This window comes from Oncorhynchus mykiss, chromosome 14 (assembly GCF_013265735.2).
Source record: "Oncorhynchus mykiss isolate Arlee chromosome 14, USDA_OmykA_1.1, whole genome shotgun sequence".
Taxonomy (NCBI): Eukaryota; Metazoa; Chordata; class Actinopteri; order Salmoniformes; family Salmonidae; genus Oncorhynchus; species Oncorhynchus mykiss.
Window position 1 is genome coordinate 12,820,449 of NC_048578.1, and position 13,734 is coordinate 12,834,182.

General features: G+C 46.7%; 1 protein-coding gene across 3 annotated transcripts; it reads right to left on the reverse strand.

Annotated features, from left to right (window-relative positions):
- Positions 1 to 455: 455 nt before the first annotated feature.
- Positions 456 to 8,273, reverse strand: LOC110488817 (E3 ubiquitin-protein ligase RNF38). Of its 3 annotated transcripts, XM_021561223.2 has the most exons (12): positions 8,057 to 8,271; positions 6,844 to 7,425; positions 4,160 to 4,209; positions 3,816 to 4,027; positions 3,284 to 3,671; positions 3,000 to 3,140; positions 2,633 to 2,821; positions 2,325 to 2,486; positions 2,063 to 2,166; positions 1,633 to 1,836; positions 1,421 to 1,520; positions 456 to 1,252 (listed from the first exon to the last, which is right to left on the reverse strand). In XM_021561223.2, the coding sequence occupies exons 2-12, from the start codon at positions 7,109 to 7,111 to the stop codon at positions 1,190 to 1,192; spliced, it is 1,881 nt and encodes a 626-aa protein (XP_021416898.2). In that variant the 5' UTR covers positions 7,112 to 7,425; positions 8,057 to 8,271; the 3' UTR covers positions 456 to 1,189. The 3 variants fall into 3 exon arrangements, with proteins under 3 accessions (XP_021416898.2, XP_021416900.2, XP_021416899.2); XM_021561225.2 differs by lacking the exon at positions 4,160 to 4,209 and having other exon boundaries at positions 8,057 to 8,273; XM_021561224.2 differs by lacking the exon at positions 6,844 to 7,425 and having other exon boundaries at positions 8,057 to 8,272.
- Positions 8,274 to 13,734: the final 5,461 nt, after the last annotated feature.

The window sequence follows — 13,734 nt, forward strand, 5'->3', positions numbered from 1 at the left end:
GACAAATAATTGGGCTAAAGATCAGAATTGGTCTCTCTGTGTAAAACACATCCTTCTGGCTTCCATCTGTACCCAGGAGTGAACCTTGAGGATATAAGGAGAGGAAGCCTCTTTGAAACATTGAGAGCCATTCCTCCCTCTCTAAAATAAACCACCATGCCTTGGAAAGAACTGTGACACCACCCTATGGCGGTTTGCAGTTATTACAGTTTAAAAAAGGTGCAAATAAACAAAGCCAGCCACCAACTGAGAAGAAACACACCGGAAAGATTAACGGCTGAAAGCAGCAGGTGGCCGCGGCGTGCGAGCGATCACCTGGCGGGTGTTAACAAACACATGTGGAAGCGACAGGAAATTGATGGATCATGTTCTGTGGAGAGGCGATAGGATTGCCTGAGGGCGGGGTGTCCTATACTCTGGTGCGTTTCCTCGACATGAAACAAACAGCAGACAGATAAGTGTGCATAATGTCTTTTATTAACGAACCACCACCTAAAGTCTAACACATCCAGAACACAAATCAATTGAGCACAATCAAAGCTAACTGCACCACAGCTCATAATACAAAAAAACAAAAAAAAGAACCTGTACAAAATGTGATTTTTAAAAAGTTAATATCAAGCCTTTTATTTGGTATACAGATATTCATATATTTATACAGTATATATATGTGCCACTGCAGTCAGACAAACTGATCATATTTAATAAGGAACAAAAATAAAGAGAAATAGAATAAGAGAAACTTCAGAGGAATACAGTGAAGCATGTTGTCGTGGTAACAATGAGCAACAGGAATGACGAGGTAAACAGCCAGGCAGAGAAACTAAACAAAAACAAACGGGAAGTTCTACAGAGAGGCAGCACAGTGGCATGGACCTTTTACGTGTCAACTACATGGAGAGGTACGTGTGGACACCCAAATCTAAACACACACACGATCAGAAGCACTAAAATACAGTATCATACACACACACACTCAACGCAGGTACATACCAACGCCAGGAATCATACAGATAGACACGTTCCTGCGCACACACCAGCTGAAGGACATTCAGAGCTAGAGAGATGCAATGGGTGTGTGCTGGACCAGTGGGAATGGAGTATAAAGAGAGGACAGAAGGGCAAGAGCGCTAAAGGAGAGATGGAGGGCAGTGCTACAACTGTCAGCGTGGTTGTCCCCCCCTGCTGGTCACTCTGAGTCTCGCTGGACCTCGGAGGCATCAGCCCTACAGATGGGACACGTCCTGTTAGCCTGGAGAGAGACAATGTCAGTTAACCCGCAGGGATGACTTGATCATTACAGGGAAACAACTCCAGATTTGAGGGAACTAAGAATGAAGACGTTTCACAGCATCTAGGAAAGTATGTTTGCCAACTAGTTGATCCTGAATTGTGAAATACTGGAGCGAGAGAAACTCACCCTGAGCCACTTGTCCACACACTTTCCATGGAACTCATGACTGCAGGGTAGAACCCGCAGCAGCTGACGAGACTCAAAGTCACTCATACACACCACACACCTGCAAATCAACAGTACAATGTTATTACAACAGAAACACCAACAGTATGATCCGATTGATAAATGCGGAGGATAATATCCTCATATTCCATTCTGATAGGGGAAGTACTCACAGCGTCTGTTCTGATTGGTGGTTGTTGGGGTTGAACCTATAGGAAGGCAGCTGTTCAATGTCTCCCTTGGTCAGTCCTCTGAGTTTGGCCTCTCCAAGACGCTCAGCCAGGTTGAGAAGGGCCTCATAGTTCTCCACCTCTCCGTCATCTACGTCCAGCTCCAGGCTGATGGCAGGGCCTGTTGGCTGGACTGGCAGCATGGAGCTGACAGAGGGAGAGAAACCCACTTACCTACAGACACTGTGTGCCTACACAGCGCATTAGAACTGAGGAGAGTGGCAGATACATGCTGTACATGAAAGCTCAGCAGTATTTACACATATATGCTGTGCCACAAGGGTAGGTTTCTTCCACACAATATGGCAGCGTCTCCAGATTCTCTAAACTACAACTCCCATGATGTCGAGCTAGAGGCGGATGGTGGACTTACAGGAAGTAAGGCAGGAAACTGGGGTGGTAAGGCGAGGGTGGCAGTGGCTGCTGGGAGCGGTAGCGTCGTCCTGGGATACGTCGTGGCATGAAGCTGGGATACGACTGAGAGAAGAGATGTGGCATCGTCAACGTCGCTGGCAATTCCAGATTTTAAAATAAAGCCAACAGGCTTTTAAAATGGCTTAAAAGATAATGATGCAACCATCACCCTGATGTGTGATAAAGGTGGTTTGAAGAGAATGGCAGCGAGAGACACTCACCACACCAAAGAACTCCTGTGGCAGTGGATCATGGGAAAGGAAGTGGAGCTGTGTGGAGTGGGGGGGCAGGCCGGGGTGGGCTGCGGGGGGGTAGTGGAGACCCGCCCCTAAGGACAAGTGTTCCCCCAACAGCTCCACGTCATTCTCTATCCTCTGTAACGGCTAGGAGAGAGGGAGAGAGGGGGGGTTGATTACATGAGAGCAAGTGGAGCTACCCAAATAGTTAAATGATTACCTACAGCTTCAATTACTAACTGAAATACTGCTTTAAGTTGCTAATGGAGGTTCAAATTGCTAATGCCACTCACCGATCTGGCCTGCTGTGTGGGGTAGGGTCCAAACTGTCCAGGCTGGGGGAGGTGAGGGGGATGGTGGGGGAGGTGAGGGGGATGGTGGGGGAGGTGGGGAGGGGGCAGGAGAAAGGTGGGGTCACTGGACAGCAGGGAGGGGAATGGGTAGGGCATGGGCAGGTGCTGCACAGAGCATGTCTGCAGAACCTGAGACCGAGATGGAGCCATTTAAAATACACGATTCTATTACAATATAGATTACAGATAATGACGCATTATATACACATGAAAATACATGCTGATGGAAAACGGAGGGAATTAGACCCATATGAAGTAGGCATACCGTGCAAACTATATCAGACAAACACAGGGTAGTTGAACTCACCGATGGAGGAACACTGCAGACAGGGTAGTGTTGTCCACTGAAGACCACCGAGCATGCTGGGAGCTGCGGGGGGGCAGAGCGGGGAGACAGGCCAGGGGGTGCACCAGGGGGAGAGACCGGGTACGACACCTGAGAAGAACCCTGGGAGCAGAAGTCAAAAGGTCAGAATTCAAACCACCACGTCCCCCGAACGCCCACAGAAGGATAAAGATGCCTCTAATCACATTCAATAATGTTTGATTGGCAACTATAGAAACAATATGGCTTCTTGTTGCCCCACTGACCTGGTCATGAAGGTCCAGCACCACACTGCTCTGCTGCTGAGGGGGGTGCTGGGGGTGGGCGGCAGGGTGCATCAGCCTGGGGGACAGGTTAGGAGGGTGGTGGAGGGGGCGTGGGGATAGGTTGGGGGGGTGGTAGGGGCGCTCCTCTGGCCCCCGGGGGGGTTGCTGGTTGTAGGGGTAACTCTGAGGGGGGACGGGGTGGCGGTAGTTCTCATCCTGAGGCCCTGCTGAGAGGCCGTGGTGGGGGTGAGAATGATGATGGTGCGGGTTGTGGTGATGGTGGTGGTAGTGGTGATGATGATGTTGTTGTTGTTGTTGGGGGTGAGAGTTGTGATGAGGGTGGGAGGTGAGACGGTCACGGCGGCCACGCTGGCGTCTCATTGGAGGACTGGGGAGAGAGGACACTTGACTTTATCACATCACAATTTATACCAAACATCCTCATCCTATCATAACAGATAATGCCCCAAGGAAAAATTACTACACACGGATTCTGTGTCATTGACACACACACACACACACACAAACATACCTGCGGCGGTTGCGAACAGGAGTGTGGCATCGCTCTGGCAGGTAGTGGGGGTGTGGCCTGCGACTGGGTGGGGGTGTGGCCCAGGTAGTGGGGGTGTGGGGTAGCTCCCAGGGACGAATGGGAGAGGATGGGGTGGAGGGAGGGGCAGAGCTCAGATCTAACATAGACTGCTGGGAAAGACGCTGTCGCTTTGGGCTAGGACTGTCCTCCATCTATAGATGAGACAGAGAGAGAGAGACAGCCACAGAAAGAGATAAGGGAGTAGAAAGACAGCATGGTGTTAAATAAGGCTACAGCATTCCTACTGCTGTGTTGGTACAACAGGGAGAGGTTAATATCCTCACCTTGTCCCGCTCATCACTGCAGATGTTATCAGGGTGGAAGTGCAGGACACCTACAGGCCACAGAGAATAACAGGAGGGTCAAGCCAGGCTATAGGCCCCACAAAACCTCAAAGCTCAGACTTGGGTGGGCCTGGCTAACAGGTACACACCAGTAGTCATGCTCCTTTAAACCATGTCTGCAAGTACCATTTGTAGAGAAAGTAGCAGCCCAAATTGTCTACAAATATGCACGTATTATAGCTGGATAAAGTCTGCTCTGTCTAGGGCAGGGTTTCCCCAAACTCATGTTTTTTCTCTAGCACTACACAGATGCTTCAAATCTACACGTTTTGATCATTTGAATCAGCTGCGTAGTGCTAGGGAAAAAAACAAAAAGTGCACCCCTTGGGGACCCGAGGATGAGTATGGGAAACTGGTGTAGGGCTTCAAATTGCCTGGTTCAGTCAGTGTCTGCCACTGACAAGAGGGAGAACCACTAAGACGTAACAATAATCTTGCTGTTCTCAAATATAAAAACTACCCGCTCTGCTACCTCAATCTTACACAGACACAATCCCCTCCAATCACCAACAGGCAGAGATGCCCTTGAACTGTGCGGATGGAGTTTGCTTTAAAACAGTCCTCTGAAAACACCTCCCTCCCCAGCCTCCCATCTCCAAACTAGCCCCCTCCCTCCCTCCCTCAGTCGCTTCAGAAACAACAGATCTGAGAGCAATCCCATCGCTCCTCTCTGCTGCTCTGTGAAGTCAGGAGAGAGTGACAGCTCAAAGACGCCCCGCCAGCAAAACAGAACAGAGCAGCCAGGCGACTGGCGCTCAGCTCCGACAGGGAGGGACAGAGATCCAGACATTGGGCTGGGTGAGGATTGCCAGGTTATAAGGCGTAGTCCTAGTATCTGGGCCTCAGCACAGAGCCAGCAGCTGCATACAACCCTGGTTCCAGGATTGAGCCACTAGTCTAAGCTGCTCTTCCACGAGCCCAAAACACACAGTTTATCTGTTTGAGCTCAGAGAGGGAGAGAAACTGTGGAAAAATGCACAGACATATTTTCAACACCTCCAAATCCAGTCCTAACACATTCCCCTGAAAGTGATGTTCAGAGGCGTGACATGCTGAGAGCTCTGCTCACAGAACACACAGACCAAAAATCACACACAGGGTATTCAAGTAGAGGCCTCTGCAGCTGCTTAGAGCAGGGAGTGTGTGCAGCTGCTTAGAGCAGGGAGTGTGTGCCACACAAGCATGTTCAAAAGTGTGCGTATGCGCAAGTGTTATTTTCGGTCTGGATGGCAAACATGCTATTACAAAAGCTCTCCATTAAAAGCTTGCATTCATAGGCCTTTCTGCCTCTAGGGAATCCACTCTTATAACTTTAACCCGTTTCTTTAGAGGTTAGTGGAAGCCACGAAAGACTACTGGGTAAACACAGACCGACGTCACTGTTGAAAGCATGACAGAGTAACCATTACTGTTTGAACATGCCATTATGGCTCACATGGGAATCTCTTCAGTGTGTGTTCCATCCCACCATAGGTGGCAGTATTCTCATAGCTCATTGACATCTGCCTCAGTGGTTGGCGATATCCAGATGTTCATAGTCATACCATTTCTGTACCACACCAGTGTATATGGTATTACCGAATGTGCACACAAGGGGCACCATTTTAAAAAAATGAAATGCAAATGCAGGCACAAAATAATTTAGGCAACAGGGATGTTGATCCAGGTGGTGCTTGAATGTCTCTGCTGTAACCAAGAAGCTTGATCTAGACATCTAGCCACTTCGCTAGCAAACTAAATGCATAGCTGGAACCCTGAGCTGGATATCATCTGACACGTCTTAGATTTCTTATATAATTACTGAAATTATAAAACGCAACAAGTAACAATTTCAAAGACTTTGCTGAGTTAGAGTTCATAAGGAAATCAGTCAATTGAAATATATTAATTAGGCCCTAATCTATGGATTTCACATGCCTGGGCAGGGGTGCAGGCATTGGTGGGCCTGGGATGACATAGGCCCACCCACTTGGCAGCCAGGCCCACCCACTGGGGGTAAAACATGGGACCAACACTTTACATTGAACAAAAATATAAAACACAACATAGGCAGTATTATGAAAAACCCTGGTGTACAGTATATCTCCCAGGCCTACTGCCTCAGACGTATATTACTACAACATAGAAATTGTGTAGCACAAACCATGAGTATTTTATTTTCTGGAAAACAATTTAGGTTATCAAGCCATAACACATTCTGCACACCTCCATATGCTAATTTACCTTGTCCACAACTGTCCTGTCCAGCTCCCTCACTCGCCATTTGTTCAAAGCTCCCTTAAATGCTCTGAGAATGTGTTCATGTTGTTTGGAAATCTAAGCAATTTATAGGTCAGGCAGACTGGATGGACGGGCCATTCGCATAAAGCAGTGAGGAAACTACTAACTGAGTCACAGCCCATTCCTTGCATAGCCACCTGACTACAGACAACACTAGAGGTTCAAATATGGTTGTTGGCATCTTATCTTTTTAGACAAAAAGCTAGAACATTGCACTGACGAGGAGGAAGACTGCACTGTTTACATGTCAAGCCTGGCACATGCTAAATCACAAAAGGTACACTAATGTATGCACGGGGTGTGCTACATCTAGATTCGTATGGAAAGGGAGCCTTGAAGCTTACCGGTGCCGGGGTGTCTGTGTGCTCCGTGGGAAGGGTGGCGTTGCGCCCCACCGGTCAGGTAGTTCCCCTGGGTGTGCTGGTTCTCCGAATAGCTACCGCGCGCTCCGTGCGGAACCCAGCCGGGGTTGTTCTGTTGAGGGTAATTCACCCCGATCCCTCCGCTGGCATTCATCATGTTCCCATTGTTGATTGTGTTATTGCCGTTGCCACCACCGTTCATGCCATAATGAAAGAAACCTGAACGTGACCGAGTCCTCGGCGGATCCATGGCTGAAGGAGGCGGTGGTAGGTGGGCGTAATGGAGGTATATCTGGGAGAGATGGTTTGCCGTAGCCTCCCTCTCGCCTGGCCGCCACTCCTTGCTATCTTCCTAATCGGCCTGTTCTAGAGAGTATCTTCCTTCGCATGAACCGCTTGGTTTGGGGCGAAGGTAAAACGGAAAGCGGCGGGTGTACTACGAGTAGTCCTCTACTGTCGTTCGTACACCATCAGCAGCGATGGGTATTTCCTGCCAGCTCCCCCCTCTGCCGGTGTTGCGCGTCACTGTCAGTCAACACTCCAAAAACGTCTTTATTTGTATCCCTAGAGGTCGATTTGGTATGTTAGTTTGTTCTGTCATTGCAATACACCGTGTGCAATCGAAACAAAACAAACAATACAGATAGGTACATAACAAAAACTTTAGTGAATGTATCTGGGCTGTACCCCTTCGGGTTTTTTCTATTGTCTCATCAGCTATGAAGCTTGGTTGGCGACTAACGTTACTGGCTTTCTACTTTTCCTGGTGAAATGGCACGCAAGCTAGCCAGAGTTCACATTCAGTTAGCTAGTTAGAGTATTTGCTAGTTTGATAACGTTAACACACAGCTGGCGTTGTAATAATATTAACTGTCGCTAGCTAGTCAAAACTTAGCTTGCTGCTGTTTAGCATATTATAGCTAGCTGGATCGCGGGCTAGCTTACGTAAGCTAACAAAACCACGGTTCAGAAGTGCTAAATTCCTACATAAAACCTTCCTGTAATATTTCTGATTCTACATTACTAACTACGCTTTGTTACTACTAAGATTTTAACTCAACCCGTCGTTAACGAATTTATTGCTAACATGAAAGCTATCTTGGCTAGCAGGAGGAAAACAATTTCGCTGCCGACATTACCAAGCCTTACAGAGAGTTAGCAAGAATGTCTGCTCATTGGCATGCATGCTGCTAACCTTTTTAGACGATGTTGGTTGATCCGAGATAGGCGCGGTCGAATGCCTTGCCTGATCTTCAAATAATGTTGTTCTTCATACGATTTAAATCCCCACCACGAAATGTACATTCACGGCTGAAGCTAGTGGTGTTTTCTCTGGAGATGTCAGTGGGGAGCGTAAATGGAGATCAATCATTGGGATTTTCAGATCTCTGGTCAGACCGATCTAATCGAGTACATACATCTCTGACGACACATTTGTTACATTGTGCAAAAATCCTCAAAGACATACCACACCTAGAATATATTTATTAGTGCATTTGTTTTATTTAAAACCAGTGGTGTCTTTTTCAGGACATATTGTTGATTATCCCGATAACAAAAGATCACTGCATTGATTCGCTCTGTCTGGTAAACGACTGGGAAGAATCAACCTAATTAATAATTCAGTAGTCTTGTTTCAGTACTAAGGAATTGGGTTTGGCATCAGCCAGTCAAAAGTTTGGACACACCTACTGTAAGGCCTTTTCTTTATTTGTACTATTTTCTACATTGTAGAATAGTGAAGACATCAAAACTATGAAATAACACATATGGAATCATGTAGAAAGCAAAAAAGTGTTAAACAAATCAAAATATATTTTATATTTGAGATTCTTCAAAGTAGCCACCCTTTGCCTTGACAGATTTGCGCACTCTTGGCATTCTCTCAACCAGCTTCATGAGGTCACCTGGAATGCATTTCAATTAACAGATGTGCCTTGTTAAGTCAATGTGTGGAATTTCTTTCCTTCTTAATGCGTTTGAGCCAATCAAATCAAATTTATTTATATAGCCCTTCGTACATCAGCTGATATCTCAAAGTGCTGTACAGAAACCCAGCCTAAAACCCCAAACAGCAAGCAATGCAGGTGTAGAAGCACGGTGGCTAGGAAAAACTCCCTAGAAAGGCCAAAACCTATGAAGAAACCTAGAGAGGAACCAGGCTATGTGGGGTGGCCAGTCCTCTTCTGGCTGTGCCGGGTGGAGATTATAACAGAACATGGCCAAGATGTTCAAGTGTTCATAAATGACCAGCATGGTCGAATAATAATAAGGCAGAACAGTTGAAACTGGAGCAGCAGCACGGTCAGGTGGACTGGGGACAGCAAGGAGTCATCATGTCAGGTAGTCTTGGGGCATGGTCCTAGGGCTCAGGTCCTCCGAGAGAGAGAAAGAAAGAGAGAAGGAGAGGATTAGAGAACGCACACTTAGATTCACACAGGACACCGAATAGGACAGGAGAAGTACTCCAGATATAACAAACTGGCCCTAGCCCCCCGACACAAACTACTGCAGCATAAATACTGGAGGCTGAGACAGGAGGGGTCAGGAGACACTGTGGCCCCATCCGAGGACACCCCCGGACAGGGCCAAACAGGAAGGATATAACCCCACCCACTTTGCCAAAGCACAGCCCCCACACCACTAGAGGGATATCTTCAACCACCAACTTACCATCCTGAGACAAGGCTGAGTATAGCCCACAAAGACCTCCGCCACGGCACAACCCAAGGGGGGGGGGGGGGGGGGCGCCAACCCAGACAGGATGACCACATCAGTGAATCAACCCACTCAGGTGACGCACCCCCTCCAGGGACGGCATGAGAGAGCCCCAGTAAGCCAGTGACTCAGCCCCTGTAATAGGGTTAGAGGCAGAGAATCCCAGTGGAAAGAGGGGAACCGGCCAGGCAGAGACAGCAAGGGCGGTTCGTTGCTCCAGAGCCTTTCCGTTCACCTTCCCACTCCTGGGCCAGACTACACTCAATCATATGACCCACTGAAGAGATGAGTCTTCAGTAGAGACTTAAAGGTTGAGACCGAGTTTGCGTCTCTGACATGGGTAGGCAGACCGTTCCATAAAAATGGAGCTCTATAGGAGAAAGCCCTGCCTCCAGCTGTTTGCTTAGAAATTCTAGGGACAATTAGGAGGCCTGCGTCTGGTGACCGTAGCGTACGTGTAGGTATGTACGGCAGGACCAAATCAGAGAGATAGGTAGGAGCAAGCCCATGTAATGCTTTGTAGGTTAGCAGTAAAACCTTGAAATCAGCCCTTGCTTTGACAGGAAGCCAGTGTAGAGAGGCTAGCACTGGAGTAATATGATAAATTTTTTTGGTTCTAGTCAGGATTCTAGCAGCCGTATTTAGCACTAACTGAAGTTTATTTAGTGCTTTATCCGGGTAGCCGGAAAGTAGAGCATTGCAGTAGTCCAACCTAGAAGTGACAAAAGCATGGATAAATTTTTCTGCATCATTTTTGGACAGAAAGTTTCTGATTTTTGCAATGTTACGTAGATGGAAAAAAAGCTGTCCTTGAAATGGTCTTGATATGTTCTTCAAAAGAGAGATCAGGGTCCAGAGTAACGCCGAGGTCCTTCACAGTTTTATTTGAGACGACTGTACAACCATTAAGATTAATTGTCAGATTCAACAGAAGATCTGTTTCTTGGGACCTAGAACAAGCATCTCTGTTTTGTCCGAGTTTAAAAGTAGAAAGTTTGCAGCCATCCACTTCCTTATGTCTGAAACACATGCTTCTAGCAAGGGCTATTTTGGGGCTTCACCATGTTTCATTGAAATGTACAGCTGTGTGTCATCCGCATAGCAGTGAAAGTTAACATTATGTTTTCGAATAACATCCCCAAGAGGTAAAATATATAGTGAAAACAATAGTGGTCCTAAAACGGAACCTTGAGGAACACCGAAATTTACAGTTGATTTGTCAGAGGACAAACCATTCACAGAGACAAACTGATATCTTTCCGACAGATAAGATCTAAACCAGGCCAGAACTTGTCCGTGTAGACCAATTTGGGTTTCCAATCTCTCCAAAAGAATGTGGTGATCGATGGTATCAAAAGCAGCACTAAGGTCTAGGAGCACGAGGACAGATGCAGAGCCTCGGTCCGATGCCATTAAAATGTCATTTACCACCTTCACAAGTGCCGTCTCAGTGCTATGATGGGGTCTAAAACCAGACTGAAGCATTTCGTATACATTGTTTGTCTTCAGGAAGGCAGAGAGTTGTTGCGCAACAGCCTTTTCTAAAATTTTTGAGAGGAATGGAAGATTCGATATAGGCCGATAGTTTTTTATATTTTCTGGGTCAAGGTTTGGCTTTTTCAAGAGAGGCTTAATTACTGCCACCTTTAGTGAGTTTGGTACACATCCGGTGGATAGAGAGCCGTTTATTATGTTCAACATAGGAGGGCCAAGCACAGGAAGCAGCTCTTTCAGTAGTTTAGTTGGAATAGGGTCCAGTATGCAGCTTGAAGGTTTAGAGGCCTTGATTATTTTCATCATTGTGTCAAGAGATATAGTACTAAAACACTTGAGCGTCTCTCTTGATCCTAGGTCCTGGCAGAGTTGTGCAGACTCAGGACAACTGAGCTTTGAAGGAATACACAGATTTAAGGAGGAGTCCGTAATTTGCTTTCTAATAATCATAATCTTTTCCTCAAAGAAGTTCATGAATTTATCACTGCTAAAGTGAAAGTCATCCTCTCTTGGGGAATGCTGCTTTTTAGTTAGCTTTGCGACAGTATCAAAAAGGAATTTCGGATTGTTCTTATTTTCCTCAATTAAGTTAGAAAAATAGGATGATCGAGCAGCAGTAAGGGCTCTTCGGTACTGCACAGTACTGTCTTTCCAAGCTAGTCGGAAGACTTCCAGTTTGGTGTGGCGCCATTTCCGTTCCAATTTTCTGGAAGCTTGCTTCAGAGCTTGGGTATTTTCTGTGTACCAGGGAGCTAGTTTCTTATGAGAAATGTTTTTAGTTTTTAGGGGTGCAACTGCATCTAGGGTATTGCGCAAGGTTAAATTGAGTTCCTCAGTTAGGTGGTTAACTGATTTTTGTCCTCTGGCGTCCTTGGGTAGACAGAGGGAATCTAGAAGGACATCAAGGAATCTTTGTGTTGTCTGTGAATTTATAGCACAACTTTTGATGATCCTTGGTTGTGGTCTGAGCAGATTATTTGTTGCAATTGCAAACGTAATAAAATGGTGGTCCGATAGTCCAGGATTATGAGGAAAAACATTAAGATCCACAACATTTATTCCATGGGACAAAACTAGGTCCAGCGTATGACTGTGACAGTGAATGGGTCCAGAGACATGTTGGACAAAACCCACTGAGTCGATGATGGCTCCGAAAGCCTTTTGGAGTGGGTCTGTGGACTTTTCCATGTGAATATTAAAGTCACCAAAGATTAGAATATTATCTGCTATGACTACAAGGTCCGATAGGAATTCAGGGAACTCAGTGAGGAACACTGTATATGGCCCAGGATGCCTGTAAACAGTAGCTATAAAAAGTGATTGAGTAGGCTGCATAGATTTCATGACTAGAAGCTCAAAAGACGAAAACGTCATTTTTTTTTTGTAAATTGAAATTTGCTATCATAAATGTTAGCAACACCTCCGCCTTTGCGGGATGCACGGGGGATATGGTCACTAGTGTAGCCAGGAGGTGAGGCCTCATTTAACACAGTGAATTCATCAGGCTTAAGCCATGTTTCAGTCAGGCCAATCACATCAAGATTATGATCAGTGATTAGTTAATTGACTATGATTGCCTTTGAAGTAAGGGATCTAACATTAAGAAGCCCTATTTTGAGATGTGAGGTATCATGATCTCTTTCAATAATGACAGGAATGGATGTGGTCTTTATCCTAGTGAGATTGCTAAGGCGAACACCGCCATGTTTAGTTTTGCCCAACCTAGGTCGAGGCACAGACACGGTCTCAATGGTGATAGCTGAGCTGACTACACTGACTGTGCTAGTGGCAGACTCCACTATGCTGGCAGGCTGGGTAACAGCCTGCTGCCTGGCCTGCACCCTATTTCATTGTGGAGCTAGAGGAGTTAGAGCCCTGTCTATGTTGGTAGATAAAATGAGAGCACCCCTCCAGCTAGGATGCAGTCCGTCATTCCTCAGCAGGTCAGGCTTGGTCCTGTTTGTGGGTGAGTCCCAGAAAGAGGGCCAATTATCTACAAATTCTATCTTTTGGGAGGGGCAGAAAACAGTTTTCAACCAGCGATTGAGTTGTGAGACTGCTGTAGAGCTCATCACTCCCCCTAACTGGGAGGGGGCCAGAGACAATTACTCGATGCCGACACATCTTTCTAGCTGATTTATACGCAGAAGCTATGTTGCGCTTGGTGATCTCTGACTGTTTTATCCTAACATCGTTGGTGCCGACGTGGATAACAATATCTCTATACTCTCTACACTCGCCAGTTTTAGCTTTAGCCAGCACCATCTTCAGATTAGCCTTAACGTCGGTAGCCCTGCCCCCCGGTAAACAGTGTATGATCGCTGGATGATTCGTTTTAAGTCTAATACTGCGGGTAATGGAGTCGCCAATGACTAGAGTTTTCAATTTGTCAGAGCTAATGGTGGGAAGCTTCGGCGTCTCAGACCCCGTAACGGGAGGAGTAGAGAACAGAGAAGACTCGGCCTCTGACTCCGACCCGCTACTTAATGGGGAAAACCGGTTGGAAGTTTGTCGGCTGAATGAGCGACACCGGTTGAGCGTTCCTACAGCATTTCCTTCCAGAAACCGTGAGAAAGTTGTCCGGCTGCGGGGACTGTGCCAGGGGATTTATACTACTATCTGTACTTACTGGTGGCACAGACGCTGTTTCATCCTTTCCTA

Excerpts from the sequence above, each read along its gene's own strand:
- LOC110488817 (XM_021561223.2), bottom strand. The coding sequence starts at position 7,111 with ATGGATCCGCCGAGGACTCGGTCACGTTCAGGTTTCTTTCATTATGGC. Across the intron at positions 2,822-2,999 it reads TCTGCAGTGTTCCTCCATCG|GTTCTGCAGACATGCTCTGT; the intron begins GTGAGTTCAACT and ends TCTCGGTCTCAG. Across the intron at positions 1,837-2,062 it reads AGTTTCCTGCCTTACTTCCT|CTCCATGCTGCCAGTCCAGC; the intron begins GTAAGTCCACCA and ends TCCCTCTGTCAG.